Genomic DNA, 27,975 nt, shown 5'->3' with positions numbered 1-27,975 from the left:
GGCCCGGCCCGCCCCCCGGGCGCGAGCTGGCCAATCCGCTGGCTGAGGTGTGAATGGGCCAATCCGGTGTCTCCCGCCCGCTCTCCGGGCACCGGATCTCCCGCGGGCTCCTGGGGAGGAAGCGAGTCGCGGATTGGGTTTCGCCGCCGGAAGCGGGTGGACTTTTGTTGTGGCGGCGAGGAACAGGAAGCCCTGAAGGGTCAAAGGGAATACAAAAAAGCGAAGGCTATTTTCCTATTCTGTTTTTTTATTTTTTATTTTTATTTATTTATTTTTAACCCCTAAACTGAGTAAGCGGCGTTGGCGGCTGCGGTTCGGGGTGAGCGCTGCCGAGGAGAGGGTGTCCCGCCTCCCGCGCGTTGGTAGGTGAGTGCGGCCTTGGGCCCGGGCCAGGCTGCGAGACCTGGGCTCCGGCTTCTTCGCCGAGGACATGGGGGGCCGTGTCGGAGTTGAGGTTTAGGGGCCAGGCCTGTCCTCAGTCTGTGCGCTCGCCCAGTGTTCTTGGTCAGAGATTTGCAGCGCCCGGCCTGAGGGGAGCCTGCAGGGGGGCCGAGGGAGCCCGCGCGCGGGGTGGCCTCCAGGGCCAGTCCGTGAGGATCCCTGACGGCTTCCAGCGGAATGGGGACTTCGGGCTGCTTGCTGGCTGCCCTGCACCCGGCGAGGAGCGGGCTCTGTGCCTGAGGTCTTGCTTGGAACGGCTCCCGGCTCCTCGGGAGATGTGGGGGATGCCCGGTTGGAAATGGATTTTCCACAACATGTGAGTGTAAGACGGGAAGCACATTTTATCACATACCATGTGCCAGTCGCTGCAGCGTGCTCGTTTTTGCAGAAAACTTAAGCCACTAAGACCGAGAGTGGAAGCACGTTGTTTTTTGAGAGTTGGTGGCCCACGTGGATGCCCACGTCCGCGCGGGGTTGGAGGAGGATGTTGGCAGCGGTCCTTAAACGAGTAGAAAACCAGCTCTTCCTCGGCCCTTTGCAAATGCAGATTCCCGGACCCCATCCCTCGGATAGTTGGACTGGATAGGTCTGGAGTGGGACGCAGAAAACCAGGTGCCCGCCTGGTGGTCAGACTTCCCAGTGACTGCTTGGGTACCAGCTGGGAGGGGAGACTTGCTGATTTCTCCAGCTGTTCGGTTTCTGGCTGTGTTAAGAGGGACCCCCATAAAATGGTTTGGAGGACACTGCTTCCTTTTTGATACAAAGTTGAGTTGAGATAAAAGCGGCTCAGATAGTCTTTAAAGAACAGTTTGAGCTCAGCTGTTAACAATTTGTAAGGGTCTGAGAGCAGCGGCTGGCCAGTTATCTTTCTCACCTGAGGTCTTGGTGCCTTTTACCCCAGCGGGCAATTTTTTTGTGTGGTTTTTAGAGAGAAAGAATGACCTCAAGACCTTCTACCTGGTTAGCAGTCTTTCCTTTCACCACCTAAGAATCTTGATGTTTGGTTAGAGTCAAGATGCCACTTCAGAAATTGAAAACCACATATCTGGTAAACAAAGTAACTCAAGTGCATGGTTCAGCCATAGATTCAGCCATAGTGGAATTACACCTGTGTGGCAGCTAAATTGAGCGATTTCAGCGCGCTCACTATGGGTTACCTTTGGATCTCACTTCATTCTTAAGTGGGATCCGTTTCACTTTTCACTATGGAGTGTTTTAAAGATGGTTCAGCCTTTATCTTTGGTTTTTCTGCATTTGTTTGGTGTGTGTTAGACTTCTTGGATTTGTGGTGTAGTGTCTTAAGTAGTTCTGTCAAATTCTTGGCCATTTTATATCCATCTATTGCTTCTGCCCATTGTTTTTAATCTTCTTTACCCATTTAACATAGGCCTTTTTACTCTGTTCTCACTTTCTTTTTATTTTTTTATACTACATTCTAGATAATTTCTTCTTCGTTAATTCTCTAACCTATTTCTAATGTTTTATTAAACTCATCCATTGAAATCTTAAATTCAGTTACTGTGTGTTTTTATCCATGAAATTCTATTTGTTCTTTTCAAATGTGTTCTATCACGTTTTATAGCTTCTTATTCCCTGCTATTCATTTTGAGGCTTGGTTTTTGTTTCTTTACACATGATAAACGTAGTTGTTTTATAATCTGAATGTTTTAAATCTACTGTCTGAATTCCCTTTGAGTCTGTTTCTGTTGCTCATTATTTATGCTCTTTTTTCTTTCCGGTTCACTTTTACCTTGAAGGTGTTCTTTGGAGTACCAAATTCACATGGAGAAATAAATAGATGGTTATCAGACTTCACATCCTATTTTGGCTTTAGTTTCTTTTGCTTCACAAAGTCACCAAAACAACAGCATTAAGGTCAGAGAAACCCTTAGGATGAAAACAAGTTTGGATAATGGCTTTATTTCTGGTTTTGGACTTGGGACAAAATCTTTTTTTTTTTTTTTTTTTTAATATATTTTTATTGACTTCAGAGAGGAAGGGAGAGGGAGAGAGATAGAAACATCAATGATGAGAGAGAATCCTTGATCAGCTGCTTCCTGCACGCCCCCTACTGGGGACCAAGCCTGCAACCCAAGGCATATGCCCTTGACCAGAATCGAACCTGGGACCTTTCAGTCCACAGGCCGATGCTCTGTCCACTGAGCCAAACCATATAGGGTTTGGGCAAATTCTTTACTATCTTGTTAGCTTTTCTGTTTAAGAATTATTTTAGAAATTTCTTCCTGTTATTTAATTTAATTTAAAAAAACATTTTTATTGATTTTAGAGAGGAAAGGAGAGGGAAAGATAGAAACATCAATGATGAGAGAGAATCGTTGATTGGCTGCCTCCTGCATGCCCCATACTGGGCATGGGAGCTTGCAACCCGGGCATGTGCCCTTGCCTGGAATCGAACCCAGGACTCTTCAGTCCACAGGCTCTATCCACTGAGCTAAACCGGCTAGGGCTATTTAATTTATTTTTTATCATAGAAGTACAGGATTGGCCTCAATTACCTCACTCAGCCATTTCTGGAAATAAAAGCACCCTTTCGTTTTGATTTTGGAATGTGAAATTTGTGATCTCAGGCAATCTCAAGTTACAGATTATTTTTCTTTGTATGTCTCAAATTTCCACACTTTTCACTGCACTGTCACATTACTATCAAAATTAAGCTTCTCTCATACTTTTCTAGTCTGCCTTTTCTGAACTTCTAAGCTTCTGTTTTCTTACAGCATTTACTCTTATTCTGCTTTTCTAAATTGCTCCTGTGCCAACCTCATCTCTTCCTCTTATTTAATAATGGAGCGTCTCACTTATTAAATAATAGAGTGCCAGGTTAGTGCTTAGCACTCTGCTTTCCACAGAATAGGTCCCCTGTAAAGATTTACTTCAAAAATACAACTGAATGAGTTAGTGGACCTCATGTGTGGTTGTGTAATGCAAAGCTTTACTTCTTTCTTTTCCTAAAATTTGATCTTGAGAGGAGTTATATAAAGCCTGGGGGAGGGGAGGTATGATTTAGTGTGGGTTAGGTTCCAAAGCCAGCCCAGATGCAAAATGATCAAAGCTACCCTGGAAACCTTTTAGGGAAGCATGATGATGGATGTAGGGATACCAGCGTAGCAGAATTCCAGCATGGCCAGGTTTTCTCCAGCTTTGGGACAGATGCTATTTTTCTCCTGTGAGCCCAGATGAAGTAGTTGGTTTACATTTAGGAGTCACAATGTGTAACAGATTCAACTAATATTAGAATCATACACAGTGAGGGAAGTGTTTGTACACTGAGAGGCACTCATGAACTAGGGAACTGAGGATCAGCTAAGGCTGTGGTCGGCTAACCGCGGCTCGCGAGCCACATGCGGCTCTTTGGCCTCTTGAGTATGGCTCTTCCACAAAATACCATGGCCTGGGCGAGTCTATGTTGAAGAAGTGGCGTTGGAAGAAGTTTAAAAATGTGGCTCTCAAAAGAAATTTTAATCGTTGTGCTTTTGATATTTGGCTCTGTGGACTAATGAGTTAGGGAACCAATAATTAAAGCTCTCTCTTTTTTTTCTTTCAGTGTATATAGATGAATTCAGGTAAATGCACGTATAAACGAGACTCACTTCTCATGTTACGGGAAGATGAATGCATATATAGGTGTGTGTTTTTTAAAATAATTCTCTGTTGTTAATCCTCACCTCAGGATACCCCCCCCCCATTTATTTATTTATTTATTTATTTATTTATTTATAAATATTCTTTTTTTTTTAATATATTTTATTGATTTTACACAGAGAGGAATTGAGAGGGACAGAGAGTTAGAAACGTCGATAAACGTTGATGAGAAAGAAACATTGATCAGCTGCCTCCTGCACACCCCCTACTGGGGATGTGCCCACAACCAAGGTACGCGCCCTTGACCGGAATCGAACCTGGGACCTTTCAGTCCGCAGGCCGACGCTCTATCCACTGAGCCAAACCGGTCCCGGCTCTTTTTATTTTATTTTATTTTATTTTTTTAATTTTATTTATTTTTTTTTAAGAGAATGGGAGGGAGAGGGAGAGACAGAGAAACATTGATGTGAAAGAGACACATCAGCTGGTTGCTTCCCGCATGCGCCCCATTTGGGGTTGGGACCCAAGGATCGTCGAACCCGAGACCCTTCAGTCTGTGGGTCATTGCTCGAACCACTGAATCAAACCAGCTATGGTGAAAAATGACTTCATTGCATGTGTTTTTTAAATGCCTAGATGATAGGGAGGTTATACCGATTGTTCTTCATAATAAAAATTTTAAATATGAATTAAATTGCTATGTTGTACCCTCATTTTTAGGTTCTTTTAGTTTCCTTTGGTACTAGGGTATGTTAAATAAGCGTCATTGTTAGAAGAGTGACTATTACTTGGTCTACTAATAAATACTAACAGAGTGTTCTCTGTTAGTAGTTGTCATTCTCCGAAGTTTTATAATACAGGGAAAATTGGCTTGATCTACTGGAAATTACTGTAGCTGGTAGAAGAGCCTTATGGCCAGAAAGCAGTCTTTATTTATAATATGGCTGAGTTTGCCAGATGGAGAATTCCTCTTAGTTTAGTTGTGACTTGAACATTAGGGTAGAAATGTAGAAAGAGCAGTGCTTAATTATATTGACAAAAAGTAAGTGTATTGGCTGGCCAGTGTGGTTCAGTGATTGAATGTCGACCTATGAACCAGGAGGTCACAGTTTGTTTCCTGGTCAGGGCACATGCCTAAGTTGTCGGCTCCATCCCCAGTGGAAGGTGTGCAGGAGGAGGCCAGTCATTGATTCTTTCTCATCATTGATTTACTATCCCTTACCCTTCCTCTTGAAATCAATTTAAAAAAAAAAAAAAGTCCTATATAATAAAAGGCTAATATGCAAATTGACCTAATGATGGGCCAACTGGTTGCTATGATGTGCACTGTCCACCAAGGGGCAGATGCTCAGTGCAGGAGCTGCCCCCTGGTGGTCAGTGTGCTCCCACAGGAGGAGTACCGCTCAGTCAGAAGCCAGGCTCACGGCTGGCAAGCACAGCATCCATGGTGGGAGCTTCTCCCACCTCTACAGCCGCACTAAGGATGTCTGACTGCTGGCTTAGGCTTGTTCCCCGTGGGACCAAGCTGTTAGTCGGACATCCCCTGAGGGCTCCTGGACTGCAAGAAGGTGCAGGCTGGGCTGGGGGACCCTTTCCTCACCCCCACCCCCAACCCCCCAGTGCATGAATTTCGTGCACTGGTCCTCTAGTGTATATGTATATATACACACACACACACACACACACACATATACAATATATATTTAAAGGAAAGTGTATTCTGTTGCTTTTGCTGCTCAAAAAGAGAAGCTTTAAAACACCCTAGCACAGAGTTACCCCAATGTACTTTTACACTTGCTAACTAATGTTAGAATTAGAGTGTATGGTGGTCAGTGCTGCAAACACTTAAAGTAGTCTGCCATTACAAAATTGAATTCCATAGGAAACCAGATCTCTTTAACTTGTATCATGGCACTAGCCAAGTGGAAAAATTTTTTAGTTCAGCAGTAACAATTATTTTTGTGTGCAGCAATGTAAATTTTGTATTTTAAAAATTGTGTGTCATGCTATGTGAGACACTGAATCCATTTTGTCCCACCAACCTGGAAATTAAATACCACAGTCTCCTGTGCAAACACAGTAGATCAGTGTATTACGGTTACTTTGGCTTGAAATATAAGTACTTTGTTTTTTTTGGCTGTCAAGCAAATGTGAAAACTATGCTCTTTAGTTGTATCAGTTTGAAACTTCAGGTTTGGACAAAGTGATTTGATATGGTTTTTCCATTCTCTTTTTGAAGAACTTATTCCTTTTTAAAATAATGTAATGTCAAGTTTAATCATTTAACTCAGGTCACCTTGAAGAAAAAAGTTATGTGAATAAAGGAATGTTGACAACATTCTTTCTAAAATTAAACACAGTAAGGACAAGACAGGTATTCCCACAGGATTCTTTATAGTTGGACCCTAGGTTTTGTTTGTTTATGTTTTGTTTTGTTTTCAATTCTAGCAAACAAAGGAGAGAAATGAGACTTGTGAAAATTTAGGCAGTAGGAATTAGAAATAAATACTTTAACTTCCGGTTTTTCTGTCATTTCCAGAAGGAGGTCAGTGAGTTGTAGGTACTCTTCAACTCCTTATTGCAGAATAAACAGTGAATGAATTTTGGACTCCTCAAAGAAAAATGCTTTGTGTGGGAAATACTTAATAATCCATGTAAAAGAGCATTTTTCAACCTGTTGAAATGAAGTGCGAGAAGTGAGAGTTATTCTTGAAGAAGACATCAAATATAATAAAAGTGATTTACTAGTAATTTTTGGTCCTATGTTTCCTACTTTACAAATCGTATGGTGTTTGAATAGAATTCCCCGTGGGACATAGAAGCCTCAGCTAATGCTTATTTAATGTCTATCCTTCTCTATAACTTACATCAGACAACATCTAGAAATATTTATGTGAGAGCATTCTTCCGATCCTCTATGGTTGGTTTATTCAATTTGTATTTATTACACACTTAATATATGCCAGACACTGTGCTAATAAGCACTGTGGATTCAGAGAGCTGTTGGAACAGTCATGAATGATAAAATGAATGGATACAAGTGCTGTAGGAGAGGTATAAATGGTTGTGATTGGGCTGGGAGTAGAAACAGGGAGACTACTGAATGCTATTGCAGTAGTCAATGCAAGAGTAGGCCCTGAAAGGAATAGTTTAGAAAGGAAAGGACTCTTCTCTTTAAAAAAGAAAAGGAAGAAAGGAGAGAGTGGATTAAAAAGAGGTCTAATGGAACTTATATAAGAAAGTGAGGAAAAGGGGAGTGTAAGTATATGTCTCCTTCCTCTCGGTTTGATGTGATCCCTTCCTCACTTGGGGCGTCATAAATATCTGTGTTTTCCGATGTTCTTAGGATCTACAGCAGCAGTTCTCAACAGGTTGAGAACCGCTAGCAGGGTCACTTAAGATCATCACTTAAGAAAACAGATATTTACATTACGATTCATAACAGTAGCAAAAGTAAAGTTATGAAGTCGCAACGAAAATAATGTTATGGGTGGGGGTCACCACCACATGACGAACTGTATTAAAGGGTCGCGGCATTAGAAAGGTTGAGAACCACTGCTCTAAAATATCAATTTTCAACCTTTTTCATCTCATGGCACACTTAAACGAATTTCTAAAATTCTGCAGCACACCAAAAAACATATTTTTTGTTGATCTGACAAAAAATAGGTATAATTTTAATTCATTCACACTGGACAGCTATGTGTTGGCTACTGTCATTGTTTTATTTGACAATCTAAGGGAAAAGAGGTCAGTACCCCTGACTAAAATAGTCAGGTATTACATGTTTTAAAAATTCTTGTGGCACACCGGTTGAAAATCACTGCTCTAGAGTTTCTGTTTCAAGTTCAAACCCTTTTGACATCCTAAAAGCTTTGTCCCTGAGTTTCAGGGATCTTTGTTAAAGTTAAATGAAGGGTAGTGGCTTCTCTTTTTAGAAATTCAGGTCATGAAATAAATGATTTTCCTTTCTTAATTTTGTGTTATAAGAATAAATTTTAAAGAGTCTCTGAGTTCTTATTTAGAAGAAAGCATGTAAGACTCCAGGTTTTATTTTGGCCTATTGGGAGTTTTTTTTTTTTGTTGCTTTTTTTTTCTCTCAGTATTAATATGTATTACTAGTGGCCTAGTGTATGGATTCATACACATTGAAAGGAAATTAATTAGAAGAAATATTTTAATATCGCTACTTGCCCTTTCTCTATAATAGAAGTATCAGAGATGAAAGAAAATTAGTAAAATGTATATGAAAATATATAAATTGATTAATAAATAATAAAAACATGACATAAAAACAAAAACATCACATAAAAACAACATTGATAAAAACAATGACTGATAAATTGTTTGAACTTATTCTAATTTCTCCTTATATATCACATTTAGAGTAACAACACTTTCAGAGTGCTTAACTAATTTCCCTTATGATGAAGTATTTACAACTTTAAATACTTCATCATAAGGGAAGTATTTAAAGTTGTAAATACTTTACCCGCTCTTTGAACTCAAGAGAAAGCAACATATAACTGACCATGTCTGAAAATGGGTTCCGGTCGGAATACTCCTACTCTGTCTAGAGTTTGTCCTTGTGATTTATTAATAGTCATCGCAAATGCTGGCATCACGGGAAACTGTCTTTGAATTAATTTATATGGAAAGCCAGTGTCAGACGGGGACAAATCAATTCTTGGAATCAGAACAACCTCTCCTTCAGCAGATCCTATTAATACTTAAGCTTCGATTATGTTAGGTGGCAATCCTTGGATAATAAATCTAATATCATTACAAAGACCTCATTTACTATTAAGATTTCTTAGTAGCATGATGATTGCACCTACTTTCAATTTTAATTTATGACTCAGCATTCCCGAAGGAGTAATACTATTAAGGAATTCTATGGGAAAATTTTCCTTTTCGGCATCATCCATTGAATCACTGGAATCGTGATCACTCATATAGGTGTGAAAATGTCCATCAAGTTTATCCAAAATTTCTTCATTTAATTTATGAACATGCTCATTTTTAGGACAAAGAATTGCATGTTTAGATATATTTTTAATATCATCTATAGATATACTATTTCCAAAGGTAACTTCAATAATAGATCTGTTACAAATCATTTCACAGAGAATTTCAATAATATCCATTCCGAAAGCTTTATTTGCATCACACATGCATATAGAGTCAATGTTTATTTTTAAATTGCCAGTGCTCATCATATGTACGAGATTGTGGGACTGACCTATGGTCGGTCACTTGCCTTTTATTTATATAGATTTTCATTTTTAAAAATGTATAATTAGAGTAGAGGTGCCAGTGGCATTACCAGATTCTAATAATTATTTCCCAGGTTTAAATCATATGCAACCTGATAAAGTAAGTCACTACTTTGAGACACTTATTTTTCTCCACTTATAAGATTAAAGGAACTAGGGATGTTTGGCCCAGAAAAGTGATAAAATAGGAGGAACGTGGGCGTTGTCTTCAAAGAGCTGAAGTATTGTCCTGTTGAAAAAAGCTTTGGCTACTTTTGTTTCTTCCTTGGAGGATCTAACCAATGAGTGGAATTTGTAGGGAGACAAAATTTGAGTTTAAGGAAGAACTATACTGTCGGTCAGGTCTGCTCTTGGAGGGATTGTGGTGGCCCATCTTGAAGTTTTTAAATATGAGTTGGATGAAAACCTCAGATCCCAGATGGAGGGTCAGATTCTGTGAGTGGTAAGGACCCACCCCACTGAGTTATTTACCAGGAAGTAAGGGCGAGGGGAAGAAACCAGACTGCCAATGTAGGGAGAGAAAGGAGAGCGGCAGCTAATAGAGGATAAGGAGGGGGATTGAGGGTCTGTATATCTCTCATCCATTAGCGTCATTCATAGCCGACACTCTCTGCCAGGAATGTTTAAGAAAAGGCTGGCTCCTGTTTCACAAGAGGTCATTCTGCAGAACGGAGGAATGTTTGGCATGCTCAGAGACTGCATAATTCTGTTTCTATGACAGGCTTCTGGGAGGAGAGATGGAGTGATGCAAAATCAGAAGCGTCCAGGCTGTGGTTTCTAGGTGGGAGCTACAGCTTCTGTCAATTGATTTAGTTTTCTTTCTAGTAAATTAAAAAAAAAAAAAAATCTCATTGTTACACTCAACTGAACTTCAGTAACAGTGGGGCTTAGCCTGAGAATATTCTCTTGTTCTGAAGGTTTGGATTTGTTTTCTCTGCTTTCTTTTTCATCTTTATTAAAGAAAAATGTTGCAAGTTCTCAGCACTGGAATCTGATTTAGGAAGAAAGCTGAAATGGACATGTGCTTTTCAGCCAGGAGCCCTGGTTTCTGGAAAGGGGCGTGGTGAAGTGGGTAAGAATTTTTGATGTCAGGCCTGGATTTGAATCTCAGTTCTACCGTCCACCAGCTTTATCACCTTAGATGACTGACTAACTGTCTGGGCCTCTATTTCTTCCTCGGTAAAGAGGTATACTTCTCATAGGGTCATTGTGAGTGTAAACGAGATAATATACATAAAAAGCTTTCAGTACACGGTGGAGCTCAGTAAGTGATTGCTACTTTATTTTCATGCAACCAGTAGACTTGTTATTTTGGCTATTAGGGATCAACTTGAAATGGACATTGGATCGATGTGCCAGTAGTGCAGAATGTGTACTTCCTTGATAGCATGTGATTCTGTGAAGAGCACAAAACAGTTCTTCAAAAAGAAAGACACCAGCAAAGAAAAGCAGAACATTTTTTTTTAATTTTCAACTTTTATTTATTTTTTTAAATTAAATTATTGTCTGTGTACATATTTTAACATTGCCCGCCCCTCCCATACATACCCTCACTCCCCAGAGTTTTGTGTCCATTGGTTGTACTTATATGCATGTATACAAGTCCTTCGGTTGATCTCTTATCTCCCCCAGATCTCCCTCCCCTCCCCGCTATAATTTGACAGTCTGCTTGTTGCTTTACTGTCTCTATATCTATCTTTTGGTTCATCAGTTTATAATGTTCTTTATTATCCATAAATGAGTGAGGTCATGTGGTGTTTCTAGAAAAATTTTTTTTAAAAGAAGTAATACACACTCCTCTATATCTTTATTCCTTCCCCCCTTCTCTATATCCTCATTCCCTTTCCCCCTCCTTTGGGAGAGTTTCAGCTAGAGGTATATAGGTTGGGATTTGGGAGTCTTCTGCATCAAGAAGTGATAAAGTGGTTGAGGTCATCGTGGGAATGAGCAAACAGAAGGACTGAAGGTAGAACCAAGTGGCACAGCTACGGAATTTGAGGAAGGAAGATCAGGAAAGAGATGGAGGAGGAGTTGAGTGTAATGCAGAACACAGTAACTCTGAAGCTGGGACATCAGGGTTCTTCTAGTCTCACTTTTTCCATTCATGTTTTGTGTGCCTCGAGGCAGATCACTTTCCTGCTTTATAGACCAGACTTGATCTCTAAGGCTCCCTGAATAGCCGAGTTTTTCCATCTCGAAAATAAGAACAGGTGAATCGAGGTAGTGTGATGTCCCTGAAACAGGAATTTCAAGAAAGAACAATATCAGATATCACAGAAATAAAGGACAGTGCGAACTGGGAAAAAGAGTGGCCAGGAGGCCAGTTGGTCTAGATCAGAGAGACAGAAATATTTGCAGTGTAAGATTTACTATGGGGTAGCGTGTAATGGGAATTATTCCAGGTCCTCTTGCTGACTTCGTAGATAACTTAGGGTTGTTAAAACTACTTCATACATTAGGGAAAATGTAATCAAGTGTTTTTATCAGTGACCTATAAGTTAAACTATTTGAGGATTTCTTCAACTCAGGGTCGAAGGGAATTTTGAGGTAATCCATTGCTGGGTGAGAGAGCTAAATCTCCTTGTTTCTCTGTGGAATTTTAATTGCAGTTCTCACTTGAAATATTTTGTTTGTTTCCCATAGACCGATTGTTCCATGATGGATGGAGGAGATGATGGTAACCTTGTTATCAAAAAGAGGTTTGTGACTGAGGCAGAACTAGACGAACGGCGCAAGAGGAGGCAAGAAGAATGGGAGAAAGTTCGAAAACCTGAGGATCCAGAAGGTACGTGAGCTTCCAGTTGGCCATTAACATCATGGTGCTAATCCTCACCACAAACCCGCAGAGGAGGTACCAGTTCCTTAGAGGAACTGAGGCTCAGGGGGTGAAGGAGCCTGTGCTAGGCCCCCACAGTGGGAAGCAGAGCCAGGTTAATCATGTCCTTCCCCTTTTCACTCTACCCCACTGTCTTCCAGGCGATTCTACTAGTCTGTTCTATCTAGACAGGAGGGTAGGATCTGAACAGCTGAGACATTGACATTGACATTGACATTGACAGTTGGCTCTGCGTTCCAAAGGGGAGCTGTGGACTTTGTACTATTTTTGTGTCATCTTTGCCCTCAGCTCATGCAGGGACTTGACTTGGTCTTTATGTTCCTTTGTGATTCCAAAATAATATGAAAGAGTTCTAAAGTATGTAACCCCCCCACCCCCCTTCTTTCTCCCTTCCTGTTTCTTTCAGAATGTCCCGAGGAGGTGTATGACCCACGGTCGCTATATGAAAGGCTACAGGAGCAGAAAGACAGGAAGCAGCAGGAGTACGAGGAGCAGTTCAAATTCAGTAAGCTTCAGGAAGCACGGAGTCCAAGGGTCTCGGTGGGGGCTTTTTGATGCACGTATACCTCATGCAACACTTGTCCTAACTAGCCATGGAACTGCCGTGATTATCTAGTCTCTAAATGCTTGTTTGCTGGGAAAGAGACAAACTTCTGCCTTCTAGACCACATCGAGCATTTTGCTTAGAGCTCCAGATGCCCATTTTCACTCTATGCTAATATCTAGTAATGGGAGAAATGCCTAGATTTGATGGCATGCTATCTATTCCAAAGCCATGGTGTTTACAAAATCCTTCCTCCAATCCCCTGAAGTATCTGCTGTTTATTAAAAAAGAGGAAAAGGAAAAAGCTTATCTGACTGTATTTTCCCTTAAGCGTGCTAAGTGTTCCTTTTTAAATTATTTCCTCAGAAAACATGGTAAGAGGCTTAGATGAAGATGAGACCAACTTCCTTGATGAGGTTTCTCGGCAGCAGGAATTAATAGAAAAGCAGCGAAGAGAAGAAGAACTGAAAGAACTGAAGGAATACAGAATATCCTTTGTACTTTGAGAGAAGGTGTCAGTTTTCCCATCAACATCTACGATTTTGGTTTCTTAATAAATAGAATGAAGGTCTTTATTTTTATTGATTTCAGAAAGGATGGGAGCGCCCCTTTTTTGATTGATTTCAGAAAGGATGTTCAGAGAGGAACATCAATGATGAGAGAGAATCATTGATTGGCTGCCTCCTGTGCGCCCCATACTGGGGATCGAGCCCACAACCTGGGCATGTGCCCTGACCAAGAATTGAACCTTGATCTCCTGGTTCATAGATCAATGCTCAAACATTGAGCCACGATGGCCCTTCCAATGATGTATTTTGATGACTGAATAACTAACTGGTACTGATTCATTAAGTTATGTTGCATTTAAGAACCTGGTGCAATCAGAAGTCCAGATCCTTTAGAATTAACTAAAGGCCTAAATCCTAATAATATATCCTTTTGAGATTAGGCTCTGAGACAGACGGGCTCTGCAGTAAATCTCATCTAGGGGAAAAACTGGCCTCTGGGTTTTAAAATAAAATGTTTAGCAGCTTTCTTTGTCCTTAGTAACCTTCCCTATCTGTCCCCAAATAGGAGCAGAGCAACAACAAAGATGACTGCTTTGGCTCAGTATTGCCTTTTTAACATCCACTTGGATATCCTAATAGACATCCCAAATGTAACTTGATTAAATCAAAATTCTTTTTTAAAAAAAATATTTTATTGATTTTTACAGAGAGGAAGGGAGAGGAATAGAGAGTTAGAAACATCGATGAGAGAGAAATATCGATCAGCTGCCTCCTACATGCCCCTTACTGCACACCCCCTACTAGAGATGTGTCCGCAACCAAGGTACATGCCCTTGTCCAGAATCAAACCTGGGACCCTTCAGCTCACAGGCCCATGCTCTATCCACTGATCTAAACTGGTTAAGGCAAAATCAAAATTTGAGGTGTTTTTGTGTAGTATTTAAAGCATTTTATAGGAGCGTGACTTACAGGAAAAAATTGCTTATGCTTTGGATATGGATCAAAAATAATATTACTATGTTCCTCCCTTCTTCCCCGCCTCCCCCCCAAAAAAGAGAATGAACACTTTTCTTCACTTTAAAAGAATAAAAAAATTAAAGTATTTTAAAAAATATATATTTTATTGATTTTTTACAGAGAGGAAGAGAGGGATAGAGAGAAACATTGATGAGAGAAAATCATCGATCAGCTGCCTCTTGCACACTCCCTACTGGGGATGTGCCCGCAACCAAGGTACATGCCCTTGACCAGAATCGAACCCAGGACCTTTCAGTCCTCAGGCCAATGCTCTATCCCAGGGGTCTTCAAACTTTTTAAAGTGGGGGCCAGATCACGGTCCCTCAGAGAGCTGGAGGGCCGGACTATATGAACTACTAATTCCTACTGTAACACCTCGGCTGCACTCACTGCCCAAAAAACCTGGCGGGCCGGATCAGACTCCTCTGCGGGCCGCATGTGGCCCGCGGGCCATAGTTTGAAGACCCCTGCTCTATCCACTGAGCCAAACCGGTTTCGGCTAAGGTGTTTTTTTTATTGTTTTTTTTTTTTTGTGTTTGTTTTTGTTTGTCTTTGTCCTGGTATTATAAATACATGAGTACTTTTATTGTGCTAATTCCAATTTATTTTATTTTTCAACATTTAATATTAAGAATTTTCTTTGAGTTTCTATTCCTTAATTTTGGAGTTGGGGAAAATCACAGCATGCTCATGGGTTTTGGCATTCTAAACTAGAAAGATAAAATCTGTTTCTTTCACTTTTATTCTTTTTTATTTATAAATCTTTTTGTGAAAGAATTACATATTCCCCCGCCATTGCCCCTCTCCCACCTCCCCCCCCCCCCCGAAGCCTTCACTACCCTATTGTCTGTGTCTATGGGTTATACTCTTTCTTTTTTAAATACATTTTTATTGTTATCAGAAAGGAAAGGAGAGGATAAGAAAAAGAAACATCAATGATGAGAGAAAATCATTGATCCACTGTCTCTTGCACACCCCCAATGGGGATCAAGCCCGCAACCTGGACATGTGGACTCTTTCATCTACAAGCCAACACTCTTATCCACTGAGCCAAACCGTGTAGGGCTCATTTTTATTATTATTAAAAAAAAAAAAAAATTTAAACTGTTTATTAATGCATTTAAAAATTACAGTAACAGTTCTGGCCAGGTGGCTTGGTATGTTGGAGTGCCCTCTGGTGCCTTGAAAGGTTTCGGGTTCAATTCCTAGTCAGGGCACATACCTGGGTTGTGGGTTCAATCCCTGGTCTGGATGCATTCAGGAGGCACCCAATTCATGTCTGTCTGTCTGTCTCTCCCTCCATTTTTATTCTAAAAAAGGATGAACATTTAGTATTAACATCCTGTCTGTTCTCATAATGACCTTAAAAACATGAAACTGACGAAACTCACAGGAGTATTGAGCTATATGCATAATCCCCATTGAATAGTGCAAATATTTAAGGTACCTAGTGTCCATAAGAACAGAGATAATGCCTGGAAAGTGATCAGAATGAAACTTTCCTTATTTCTGGTACCCAGTGTTCTCCATTGTTTAAAGACAAAACAGCTTAGACCATACACCCCATCCCCACCACTTGGTGTTGATAATGCAGTACGCTTCTCAGATTCCTTGGGCACTAGATGTCACTATTGTTCCAAGAAGGTTCGCCTGCGTCTTAAGTAAGGAGCAAGGAGCGGCACCCTGTTGGAATGCTCATCTATTGCATAATAGGTTGTGAGAGAATGAAAGGGAAGGTAGAGAGGAGGCAGGTAGGCAAAAGAAAGTGACAGACCTTGGAAGCCAGAGATCGACATCAAGCATGAGAAAAGCGATGCTACCAGGAACAGGATATGCTTCAAAATGAACTTTTTGGTTCTTGCATTGTGTTGTCTGTGCACAGGGTTCTTGGTAAAATCACTTTGAGGCGGTATGTAAAGCTGGTTCCTGGGCCTCTGGAGGTCCGCATTCCGGAGGCTTGTGACAGGAGAGGGGGTGGTGACTGATCCACACGAACGCCCTGTTTTTGAACGAACTTCAGTGGCTTTGATGTTGCCTCGCACCAGCAGAGTGGGAGGCAGTCTTCGCCGTGTCTAAGATTGATGCCATTAATAGTCCTAGGACATTCTGCAAGATTGGCAAAGCAAACATTTTCAGGGAAGCCATATTTTTTTCCTGTTGCATTTCTATTCCTTAAGGTTTTTTGTTTTCCCCAGCGAGCATGATATCAACTGTCTTCAGTAGCAGCAGGTTTTCTGGCTGTACTCAGATTTTCATAGAGAATCAGAGGGAAAAAGATCCCTTGCCCATATGATTTTATGCTTGATTTGCCTTCTTCCTCTGTGCTCACCTTCATTTTTCTTGAAATCAGCTGGATTTGACTGTTAGAATAAATCATAGGTCTTTTTTAAACCAAGGCTAAGCATTACTTGGCAGAGCCAGAGTGCTAGTGGATTAGGTTTGCATTCTTTTCCAGTTTATCATTGTTCTGGCACAGCTCCTCCTCTTGCTGAGTTTGACCCTTAACCTGTAACTCACAGTAATCTCAACAAGGTTGGGATTTCTCCAGAAAACAAGAAGGAAGTGGAGAAGAAAGTGGCCGTGAAGCCCGCAGAAAGCAAGAACAAGTTCTCCCAGGCCAAGCTGCTGGCGGGAGCTGTGAAGCATAAGAGGTCAGCCGACACCTGCACACCTTAAACCTCCCTCTCGCCGTGTCCTCTGCAATGCCTCTCGGGACGGTAGCCAGAGCTCAGCGTGAGTCTCCGTGACGTTCCCTCGGGAGCCGCCCCTGGCTCTCCCCTTCCCCATCTGGTATGGTCCGCAGCCTCTGACCCGGGTCTCTGACCATTGATTCAGCATAATAACGGCCACTCTGCCGCCGCGGGCACTTGCTGGGCGCCTGGCTTTGTGCTGAGTGCTTTCTGCGCATGATCTCACTTCTGCCTCTTCAACAAGTGCATGAAGTGCAAATGACTTATCAGGCGAGGAGACCAAGAATTTGAGAACTTTTATTCAAAGTCACAAAATAATAGGAGAGGCGGAGTTTAACAGTCGGGTATTTGTGTTTCTAGGCAGACGAGGTAGCAGAGTCTACAAAAGAAGAGCAGGGAAGAGGACACACCTGAGGCTGCCCGGCGGGGGTGTGTGCTCCTGCTGGAGAGGTTAGGGAGGCTTAGAGAGGAGATGTTGGGTAGTGAGGATGACTAGGACTTTGACAGGCGGACGGGGAGAGGCATTGTGGCTGCACGAACATGGCCCTGTGACTGGGCACAGGCCTGGCTGGGCTCTGCCTGATTGCTCCCTTCCAAATCCTGAACGGCACCAAAGCGATTAAATCTGGTCATTTCAGTTTGAGCACCAAACCACGGGCAAAGTGATAGAAAGTTCTTAAGTGCAGTCCATTAGGAAAATCAATATGGTGTATGGTCAGCCAGCCATATGTATTGAAGGGAGTATGTTGATGCAGTCTGTCGTTTGGCACGCCATTCATCTGCTGCAGATGTTCTAGAACATTGTTTACGTGTAAAAGTGTCGTTACAAGATAGCAGCAGAGGGAGGAGGATCAGCAGCCTGAAGAGGGCTCACTGCCCGAGCTATGAATTATTCCTTGCACGTTTTCCCAGAAGCTCTCCTGCTTGGCCCAGTGTCTTTCAGGATTGGGCCTGAGTCCGTTTTCCTGGATTGCGCCAAGAAAGGGCTTTATAGTGGGCAGTTACCTCGGCAGTGTCTTGCAGCCAGCAGAACGGGTCTTATAACTGTCTCCCTGATGGTCCTTAGTGTGCTCAGTGACATGCGTATATTGAAACTACATCATTTATTGCTAATTTGTTGTTACTTTGTGTAGCAAGGTTTTGAAACTGCATCATTTGTTGTTACTTTGTGTAGAAAGGTGATAAATGAGTCTCCTGGGCTGGTGTTCCTAATGTTTCCAGCCTGGGTTTATTAGAATCACTTGGCGTTTGCTAATGTGGCTTCTAAGCCTCACACACATTCTGGTGCAGTAAGTTTGCAGTGAGTCAGTCTGGGAGTCTATTTAAGTGTAGTTAACATCCATTACCACACATATTTACAATGTTTTTCTTGTGATGAGAACTAAAATCTACTCTTAGGGACTTTCAGATACACAATACATATTATTAACTAGTCTCTGTACAATATAGTATTACTAACTAGTCACCAGATCGTACATCACATCCCCAAGACTTGTTTACTTTATAACCGGAAATTTGTACAATTTGAAGGTGGTCAAATCTACCAGTATTTTATGGTTACATCATTTTGTATTTTATTCACCAAATTCTTCCTAATCTGAGGTCATAAGATAGTTTTTCTTTTAAAATTTAGAGTTTCGTCTTTCACATGGTAGTCTTGAATCCATCTGTTAATGATTTTTGTGAAGGGTATGAGGTAGGGATCCCATTTCAATTTTTTTTCTTCAAACGAAAAGCCAATTTTTTAGCAGCTTTTACTAAATATGTGTACTCCCCCCACTTCCCCCAAGGTGTCTTTAATATCACTCTGTCTTATAACAAGTTTCCATACATATATCGGTTTGTTTGAGGGGTCTTTTTTTCTTGTCCTTGGATCTGTTAGACCTATACCATTCTGGGTAATTATTGTTGCTTTATAATAAATCTTGATATCTGGTCAGGCAAGTCATATCTATTCTTGGCCACTTTATTCCATATAAATTTTAGATTTAAGTTTTTAAAAAATCTCTATTGAAATTTTTATTGGAATGTTATTTAAATTGAATGATAAATTTATAGAGAGAACAGATCTTTATGGATTTGAGTCTTCCTGTCCGTGGCATATATCTACATTTATTGATTTTCTTTAATCCCATTCTATACAGTCTTATAATTATTTTTCAAAAAAGTTATGCACAGCCCAGCCGGTGTGGCTCAGTGGTTGAGTGTCGGCCTATGAACCTGGGTTGTGGACTCAATCCCCATTGGAGGGCATGCAGGAGGCATCCAGTCAATGATTCTCATCATTGATGTTACCCTCCCCCACCCCTCCCCTGGTCCCTTCCTCTCTGAAATCAATAAAAATGTATATTGAAAAAAAAAGTTGTGTACATTTTTTCTTAAATTTATTCCTAAGTATTTTATGTATATTTTTGCTGCTGGTGTGTAAAAATGCAGTCAATGGAATATTTCCATCCAGCCACCAGCTCTTAATAACTTTAATAACTTATCAGTGGATTCTTTTGAAATTTTTATGTAGAAAGTTACCATCTGTAAGTAAGGACAGATTTATTCGCTTCCTTGTGTTTTTTAATTCCTTTTTCTTATCTTACCTCACTGGCTGGGACCGCCAGTAAAACGTTAGAAACAAACTCTGCACATTCTAGTTTTAAACATCTATACTAATAAAAGGGTAATATGTTAATTGGATTGGACATCCATCCGGATGTGCTTCTGGACAGAGCCACAGTAGTGGGGGCCAAACAGTGGCAGTTAGAGGCAACCTGGCCAGCAGGGGAGGGCAGTTAGTAGTGACCAGGCCGTTTGGCAGAGGAGGTTAGGCTATCAGGCAGCAGACAGAGGTGGTTAGGGGCAATCAGACAGGAGGCAGAGGCAGTTAGGGGAGATCAGGAAGGCAGGGGAGCAGTTAGGAGCATCAGGCAGGCAGGCAAAGTGGTTAGGAGCCAGTAGTCCCAGATTGTGAGAGGGATGTCCGACTGCCTGTTTAGGCCTGATCCTGATGGACATCCCCTGAGGGTCCTGGATTGGAGAGGGTGCAGGCAGGGCTGAGGGACCCCCCCCCTCCCTCGTGCACAAATTTTGTACACCAGGCCTCTAGTAATGTTTATAACTTTCACTTCTAAGATTAGCATTGATCGTTTTGTTTGTTCAGATATCCTTTGGCAAGCAAGTTAAGGAAGTTCTGTTCTTAGGTTGATAAGAGGTTCTTTTGTAACCATTAACTGTTAAATTTTGTCTTGTTCTTTTTCTGCTTTTGAGATGATCAAATAATTTTTTCTTTATTCTGTTACAGTGAAAAAGTAAATTTATAGATGTTGCCTTCCTGTGAGAAACCCAGCTTGGCAATGATATAGTGTTATTTTTCTTAACTCCACTGGCTTGTTTTGCTCATATTTTGTATCAGTTGTTGAATCTATGTTCTTGAGGGAGACTGGCCTGTATATCACCCCCCACCCCCCAGTTTTATCTGATTTAAAATATATATATATTTTATTGATTTTTTACAGAGAGGAAGGCAGAGAGAGAGAGAGCCAGAAACGTCGATGAGAGAGAAACACCGACCAGCTGCCTTCTGCATACCCCCCCACCGGGGATGTGCCCGCAACCAGTGTACATGCCCTTTACCGGAATCGAACCCGGGACCCCTCAGTCTGCAGACCGACGATCTACCGCTGAGCCAAACCAACTTTGGCTTTATCTGATTTTGACATGAAAATGAAAACAAGCTTCATAGAATGATTTAGGGAGTATTCCTTCTCTTCAGGAGTGTGTGTATATAAGTTGGTAGGGTTCTGGTTTTTGAAAGCTTAGTATTGGGTCGGCAGCTAAGTAATTGCGGATTTTTTAAAGAAAATCAAAGACAATTTTTTCATGGAACTAAATAACTTTATTCTGTAATGTATTGCCCATTTTGATCAATGACCTTTTGCCATCTTTCAGGCAGCATCATAATCCCACGTTCAAAAAACTTCTGTTTTTTATTAGCAAAAAACTGAATCAGGTACGATTTGACATCATCATCATTATTGAAATTTTTACCATTCAAGGAGTTTTGTAAAAATCGAAACAAAAAGTAATCAGATGGTGCAAGGTCAGGACTATATGGTGGATGTGGCAAAACATCCCAACCAAGCTCCATTAATTTTTGCGGAGTGACCAAAGATGTGTGTGGCCTTGCATTGTCATGATGGAATACAACACCTTTTCGATTTGTCAATTCGGGCCACTTTTCTTCAACTGCATTGTTTAATTTCGTTAGTTGTTCAATGTAGACATCAGAATTGATCGTTCGGTTGGGTGGTAAGAGTTCAAAGTAGACAATTCCTTTGTAATCCCACCAAACTGATAACAAAATCTTCTTTTGATGAATATCAGCTTTTGATGTTGTTTGAGTTGGTTCACCTGGCCTGCTCCACGATCTTTTCCCCTTGATATTGTTGTAAACAACCCATTTTTCATCGCCAGTTATCAGTCGTTTTAAAAATGGATCATTTTCATTACGTTTCTTTAGCAAATCGCAGCTGCTAATGCGTTGCGTTAACTGTGATTCTTTCAGTTCGTGAGGAACCCATGTATCGAGTTTTTGAACATAGCCAAGTTGTTTTAAGTGATTTTCAATGCATGTATGTGATACATGAAGCTTCTCTGCAATCTCACGTGTTGTACTGTGACAGTCCGAATTGATTATTGCTTTGATTAGGGCGTCATCAACTTCAACTGGACGACCAGAGCGTCTTTCATCTTTGAGTGAAAAATCACCAGAACGAAATTTGGCAAACCAATTTTGACACTGCCGTTCTTTTAAGGCTTCGTCACCATAAACAGCACATAACTTTTTATGAGCTTGTGATGCGTTTTTCCCTTGCAGAAATAAAAAAGCAAAATATGACGAAAATGTTCCTTTTGATTTTCCATTTTTCAACGAACGCCAAACAAAAACTACAAAACAGATCAAAAAACTTTTTTTACTTATTAACAGCTGAATAGCCAACTATCAAATACAAAATGTGTTTTACATTTGTACTACGTCTGCAAACCTAAAAATTCAACTGAAGCCATATATGTGTGAAACCCGCAATTACTTAGTTGCCGACCCAATAGAACTAAATAAAATCATTTTGTCCTCCTTTTAACATTTTTATGATTATAGGACTAAGTTCATATCTTTCTGAGTCAGTTTTATTTGGTTCTATTTTCTGGGAATTCACCCATTTTGTCTTGTTTCAAATACATTAAAGTTGTTAGCTTGTTTTTTTCTGATTGTCTCTATCTGGAATTATTTCATTTTGTTTTTAGGTGTGTGTCATATGTAGCAGATTTAAAATTTAGTCTGTTGATATCTTTTTACTGGTAGGTTTGTATTTATTAGGATTTTTGATAGTTTTTAAAAAATTGTTTGAGAGAGAAAAAAGGGGGAGAGAGAGAAACATCGATTTGTTCTTCTACTTGTTTATGCCTTCATTGGTTGATTCATTGGCCTAGCAGGATGATGCTCTAACCAACTGAGCTACCCAGCCAGGGTGATACAGTTTTTACTGTCTTAATGTTATTTATCTGTAAAGAATTATTTTTCTTGTATTCTTTTTACTTTAAAAAAATTAAGATGAAAAATTACTTCATTCAGTTTTTCTTTCTTCCTACTAGTTTGGGTTTAGGTATTCTGTTTCTACTCTTTTGATGGCTAACCTTGCAATTGACCAGCATACTTAGGAAACCTAAAGTAAATAGCCATCTTACTTCCCTGCAAAATTATACACCAACCCTAGGACTTTAGCTACAATCACCTTCTTCCTTTCTTACATGCTTAGGACTTTAGTATGATCATGTTTGACACCACAAATTAGATGATTTTTGTTGTTGTTGTTTTTTTAGACAACATTGTGTTTAGATTTATATTTGTATTTGCCAGGTTTTTGGTGTGTGTTTTTTTTTCCTCCCCACCATTCCTTCCTTCTGGAATTAAGTCCTTCCTTCCTGAATTATTTTCTTCCTCATTGAAGTACTCTGTGTGGATGATCTTTTAATGAAGGCCTTTTGGGTCACTTTCAGAATCTCTAACATATCACTAAAGATGTTCCCTTTGGTCTTCAATAACTTTAAAACTAAATTTTTGTCACTTATGAACATGTCCAGATAGTCTTGAAACCCACCTATGGTTCTATCCAAGATGAATGATGAGGACAACAAAGGATCTGAAGTGTACGAAATGGTTGTATACATAACACTTTACCCCTTGCATTGGTCAGGGTTTTAAGTTGTCTTTATAAGCAGTATTATAACCGGAGGGAGACTCTGAAATGAAGACTTTTTATTTCAGATCATTCCAGTTCCTTGAGGCTGCCTCAGAGACACATAAATGGTTATTGGAGCGCCTGTCCCCAAAGCTTTGATCCTCGAGATTGGACTTAGCTCACATCACCATGTTTTCTGTTACAGCTCAGAGAGTGGCAACAGCGTAAAAAGGCTGAAATCGGACCCTGACCCAGATGACAAGAATCAAGGTGGGTGGCAGCTTCCACTTCGTTCTTGACTCCTAATACACATAGTAAAGGGCTGGAATGCATTGCCCTCATGAAAGACTGCATTTATCTCACAGCAGGCCTACCTACACTTAATTGACCAAGTTTTTTTTTTACCAGACAGGATTTATACCCGAGTATGTCAGCTGCCCTGCAAAGGCACTGTGTTAGACACCCGTGGAACTGACAAGTGGCCATTGTGCTCCCTAGGAGCGCGTACAAAGCCCTGGTCCTATCACCTCTTCTCACAAAGCGTTTGTCTCTGCTTTCCTCAAATGTCAAGTTTCTTGATTTCACCTGGCATGCTACCAGTGAGAGGTAGAATGCCTGGCTCCTGCTGGTGGTTGGATCGGATTGAGCCTAGTTTTAATACAGTTTCCAGGACTCCACATTCTTTGGTAGTTAGGTTTATGTGGTCGAATCTGACACTGCATTAAGTGGCACAGTTGTAAGTGAAGGTGAGTGTATCCTGTGTGCTGGATCAAGAAGGGGAAATTCAGGAGTGTTTTCTGTTCTACCCCTGACTCCCTGTGGGCTTGAGAGTCTGAGCTAAACTCAGTGGGTCATCCATAAAATGGGCCTAATTCATTTTCTCTCTCTAAAAAAAAAATGGTCATTTTAAAATAGGTATCTACTGAGCACCAGTAATGGCCAACTGTTGCTGATACCTTTTGCTGTACAGTTGACTTTAAAAAAATAAAATAAAATAAAATTTTATATATATATATATATATATATATATATATATATATATACTTATTTATTTTATCTATTTCAGAGAGGAAGGGAGAGAGGGGAAAAGAGAGAAACATCAATGATGAGAGAAAATCATCATTGTGCCTCTTGCATGCCCCACATTGGGGATAGAGCCTGCAACCCAGTCATGTGCCCTGACTGGAAATCTAACTGTGGCCTTCTGGTTCATGAGTTGATGCTCACTAACTGAGCCATACCAGCCAGCCTCTTCATTCCCTTTTTAAGGCTGTCTAGTATTCCATCCTATGGTTTTACATAGTATATTTATCCCATTTTTTTATTTATGAGCATTTAGATAGCTTCCATTTTTTTCACTTATGATGTTATATTAATCCTATACATGTATCATTTTTCAGAAAGAATATACTGTGGTTGCTTAAATAGCATAAGTGTATAGTGTGTATATTTCATGGGAATCTTGAACATATGTCAGCCAGGTAATTCGTAGCTCTGCATCTGGTGCTTAGTCTCTGTAGGAAGTATTTGCATGAATCAGTGGAAAGGAAAACTGTGTGGGGTCTTTACAGTGAGGCAGACATGTGCTCAGAGCCATCTTTTCTGGCATTCTAAATGCTTCTTCCTCCCCATTCCGTTCTTACAGCGGAAGCCGGGCAAGAAATGCCTTCTTCTGCTGGGAGCTAAGGCCACACAGGAAGAACGGCTGCTGTGTCTTGCTCCAGGGTCTTGTCCTCAGCAATAGGAGGATTTGCCCCCCTGGACCCCAGAAGAGTCAGGCTTTCCCCACTGGAGCTTCTGGGCTCCAGCTCTGCAGAATGCACTCATTGACCCCATCTACTCTCAAGTCACGCAGCTGTCTGAATCCCAAGCACGTTCTCTGTTAGTAATTTTCAGTGTTAATTTGCTGTGACAACGTGGTCCTGCAAACGCAGAATTTGGCAGGAAACTTCACCAAATGGCTGAGATCAGAGGACACCGTTTTGTTCTCTTTGGACTGTTAACTGCTTTTGGAATGAAATTTGTCAGAGTCGTCTTCTCTTTTCTTTCCTGAAGCCTCCTAGATAATTGGGACATTTGGTCTTTTGGCTTAAACTCTGCTGACGCCAGAGTTCTAGATCTGTGGTTGCCTTTCTGTGGCTGCCTTCCACTCTTCCCTTCCGCCAGCTCCGGTCCTCACAGGTACTCTGGACTTGGTCCTTCTTTTCTATCTCTGAAAGTCACCCTGAAATACTTACACAATGTCACATCTCACTGAACAGTTATTATTCTAAGTAACTGACTCATATCCTATATATTTTTCTAACAGAATACGGGAAGTATCATTGTATATGTAATGTAACACAGTCAATGTTCAAATAGTGAATGGCGTACAGTATAATGTCATTACCACCCCCCAAAAAAGATTTTTGCCATTTGCAGTGAAACTCTTGTGTCTTGAACACATGTTTCTGCATTCTCACACATTGTAGACACCGGCCGGCTCTGTGCCAGGCCCCGTGCTGTATGCCCAGGGGATGGCATGGTGGAGAAAGAACCCTGTCCTCTGGAGACTCGTGGTTAGAGGAGAATATAGACAAGCAACCCCTGTTGTCTCTAAGACTGTCCAGTGGTCCCCAGCTCTCCTGGCTATAATACTGGGATGCCCGTGGTCACAGACACGGGGGACTGTCCCTCCCTAATTTAAGAGGCCCAGGATGCTCTTTGGATTTTTGCATTTGCCTTTAAAAAGTTTTGTCTGAATAGGTAGCATATGCACAAAATAGAAAATTCTAAAGGGACAAAGGAGTGTGGAGTAGAAAGTTGTGTCTCCTGTTTCCCAAACACTGAGGTGGTTTTTCCCCCCAGAGCAGCCCCTGTTGCCAATTTTTAATGTCTATTTTTAGACATTGTCATGCGTAAACCTGGGCATGTCCCACCACACACACACTAATTATAACCTAAACGCACCCTTGTCTTTTTCATTTAGCACCGTGTCTTGTAAACCATTTGATACCAGTAAACAGATGTTTTTCTCTTGGTGACTGAATAGTAGTCCATTACTTAAATGATCCCCTATCGGTGGACGTTCGACGGTCTGTAGTCTTGCTTCTGTCGGCAGTGCTGCAGGGAATGTTCTCATAAGAACATCATGTATAAGTTTGAAGGACATTGCTGAACTGCCGTGTCCCCTCCCCCTGCAATATATAAAGGTGACTGTTCCCCATATGTTCCCTTCTTATATATTATTTATTCTCCCATGTTTACAATTCATCTGCTCCTTTTTCTGGGACTGTTCATGTTTTTGTCCACTCTTCTATTTGGCTGTTGGTTGATTTCAGAAGAACTCTTTATATCTTGAAAGTTTTTGTGATAGTTGTTACAAGTATTTGCCTCTACTTCTTGTAGAGGCAAATACCTGTAACTCCCGCAGTCACTGTCAGCTCTCAGTCCACTTTTCTCCATCTCCCTGTTTTAACACTGCCTATCTTCCCAGCTTTCCCCCCTTGTTAGACCTTCCAGTAAGATAAGGAGATATATTCCAGTCCTGAACTCTCTGTGGGGCCATTTGAGATCTCTCTCAGCTTTTCAGTGTATTTCTTGCTTACCCCTGATTTTATATACTAGGAACCATGTATCCTTTCCATATTTACATGAGCTGTTAGTTCGGGCTTTGATAAGACAAACCCTAGAACCGTGGTTGGCAAACTGCGGCTCGCGAGCCACATGGGGCTCGTTGGCCCCTTGAGTGTGGCTCTTACACAAAATACCATGGCCTGGGCCAGTCTGTTTTGAAGAAGTGGCATTAGAAGAAGTTTACGTTTAAAAAATTTGGCTCTCAGAAAAAATTTGATTGTTGTACTGTTGACATTTGGCTCTGTTAGCTAATGATTTTGCCGACCACTGGCCTAGAAGATAGTATGCTTGTCAGTTGAGATGGTGAAGTTTGAACTCAGCTCTTCCTCTGCAGGGAAGAGCTCAGGAATCCTTTAGTACATGAGTTTTTTTATTCAGATTTAGTTGAACATTTTCTCCTCCAAGTGGCCTGTAACCTAGCAGGCCATTTGACCTCCCTCACCAGTAGAATGAGGGATAAAACTTGCATGGCAGGTTGTTGAAATGGCTGAGGCTGGGAACGCTTAGAAGGAAGAAGGAGTGGACCTCTTGACTTTTCCTTCAATCGTTAAGGCCTGCGTTCTCTAGATTGAGGCTTTCCGTCACTAAGGTGGCAGTGTAACGGGGTGTCCTGGGGCCAAAGAGCCTCGGCCCACGTGGTGGCATTCCCCGCTCTCTGTCTTGCATGCTCCCTGGCCGTGGCTTCCGCTCCCAGGTGTGAAGGAGGAGGCGAGCTAGAGGGTGAGGGGGCAGTAGTGTCGCCGGCACAGGGAGGCTTCCATGGTAAAGCCCTCGGCACAGTGCGTGGACATGGAGAGCAGACCATCAGCTGTGGAGGGGGGTGATGCAGCTAAAGTCCTCCCTCCTCCTTTGCAGAAGCCTCGTCTTGCGTGGCTCTCGGAAGCACGGCCCTGAGCGCTCCCTCCATCCACTGCCCCTCGGCTGCGGTCTGTATCGGCATCCTCCCGGGCCTGGGCGCCTACTCCGGCAGCAGCGACTCCGAGTCCAGCTCGGACAGCGAAGGCACCATCAACGCCACCGGCAAGATCGTCTCCTCCATCTTCCGGACCAACAGCTTCCTCGAGGCCCCCTAGCTTCCCTGTCCTGATCCAGGGAGCTCCCCCCACGAGCAGACAGATGGCTCCTCTGCCTGCAGGCGCTGCCTCCCTCAGAAACCGTCTCTGCCTGCTTCCTGTGCACACCGTGGCATTCTAACCCCGTCTAAAAACGTGCCGGCA

The 27,975-nt window shown here is 41.5% G+C and overlaps 2 protein-coding genes across 9 annotated transcripts in view; one reads left to right on the top strand and one right to left on the bottom strand.

The window, feature by feature from the left end:
* Positions 1 to 27,975, bottom strand: part of NLRC5 (NLR family CARD domain containing 5) — a 213,857-nt gene that overhangs the window by 71,682 nt on the left and 114,200 nt on the right. The gene's annotated exons all lie outside the window — the stretch shown is intronic.
* Positions 125 to 27,975, top strand: PSME3IP1 (proteasome activator subunit 3 interacting protein 1). Its single transcript, XM_084861306.1, has 7 exons — positions 125 to 366; positions 11,961 to 12,102; positions 12,560 to 12,658; positions 13,064 to 13,186; positions 16,742 to 16,874; positions 23,349 to 23,413; positions 27,614 to 27,975. Exons 2-7 carry the CDS (start codon positions 11,973 to 11,975, stop codon positions 27,829 to 27,831), a joined length of 768 nt encoding a protein of 255 aa, XP_084717432.1. The 5' UTR covers positions 125 to 366; positions 11,961 to 11,972; the 3' UTR covers positions 27,832 to 27,975.

This window comes from Pipistrellus hanaki, assembly GCF_964339955.1.
Source record: "Pipistrellus hanaki genome assembly, chromosome: 15".
Taxonomy (NCBI): domain Eukaryota; kingdom Metazoa; phylum Chordata; class Mammalia; order Chiroptera; family Vespertilionidae; genus Pipistrellus; species Pipistrellus hanaki.
This window is presented reverse-complemented; position numbering and strand designations above follow the sequence as displayed.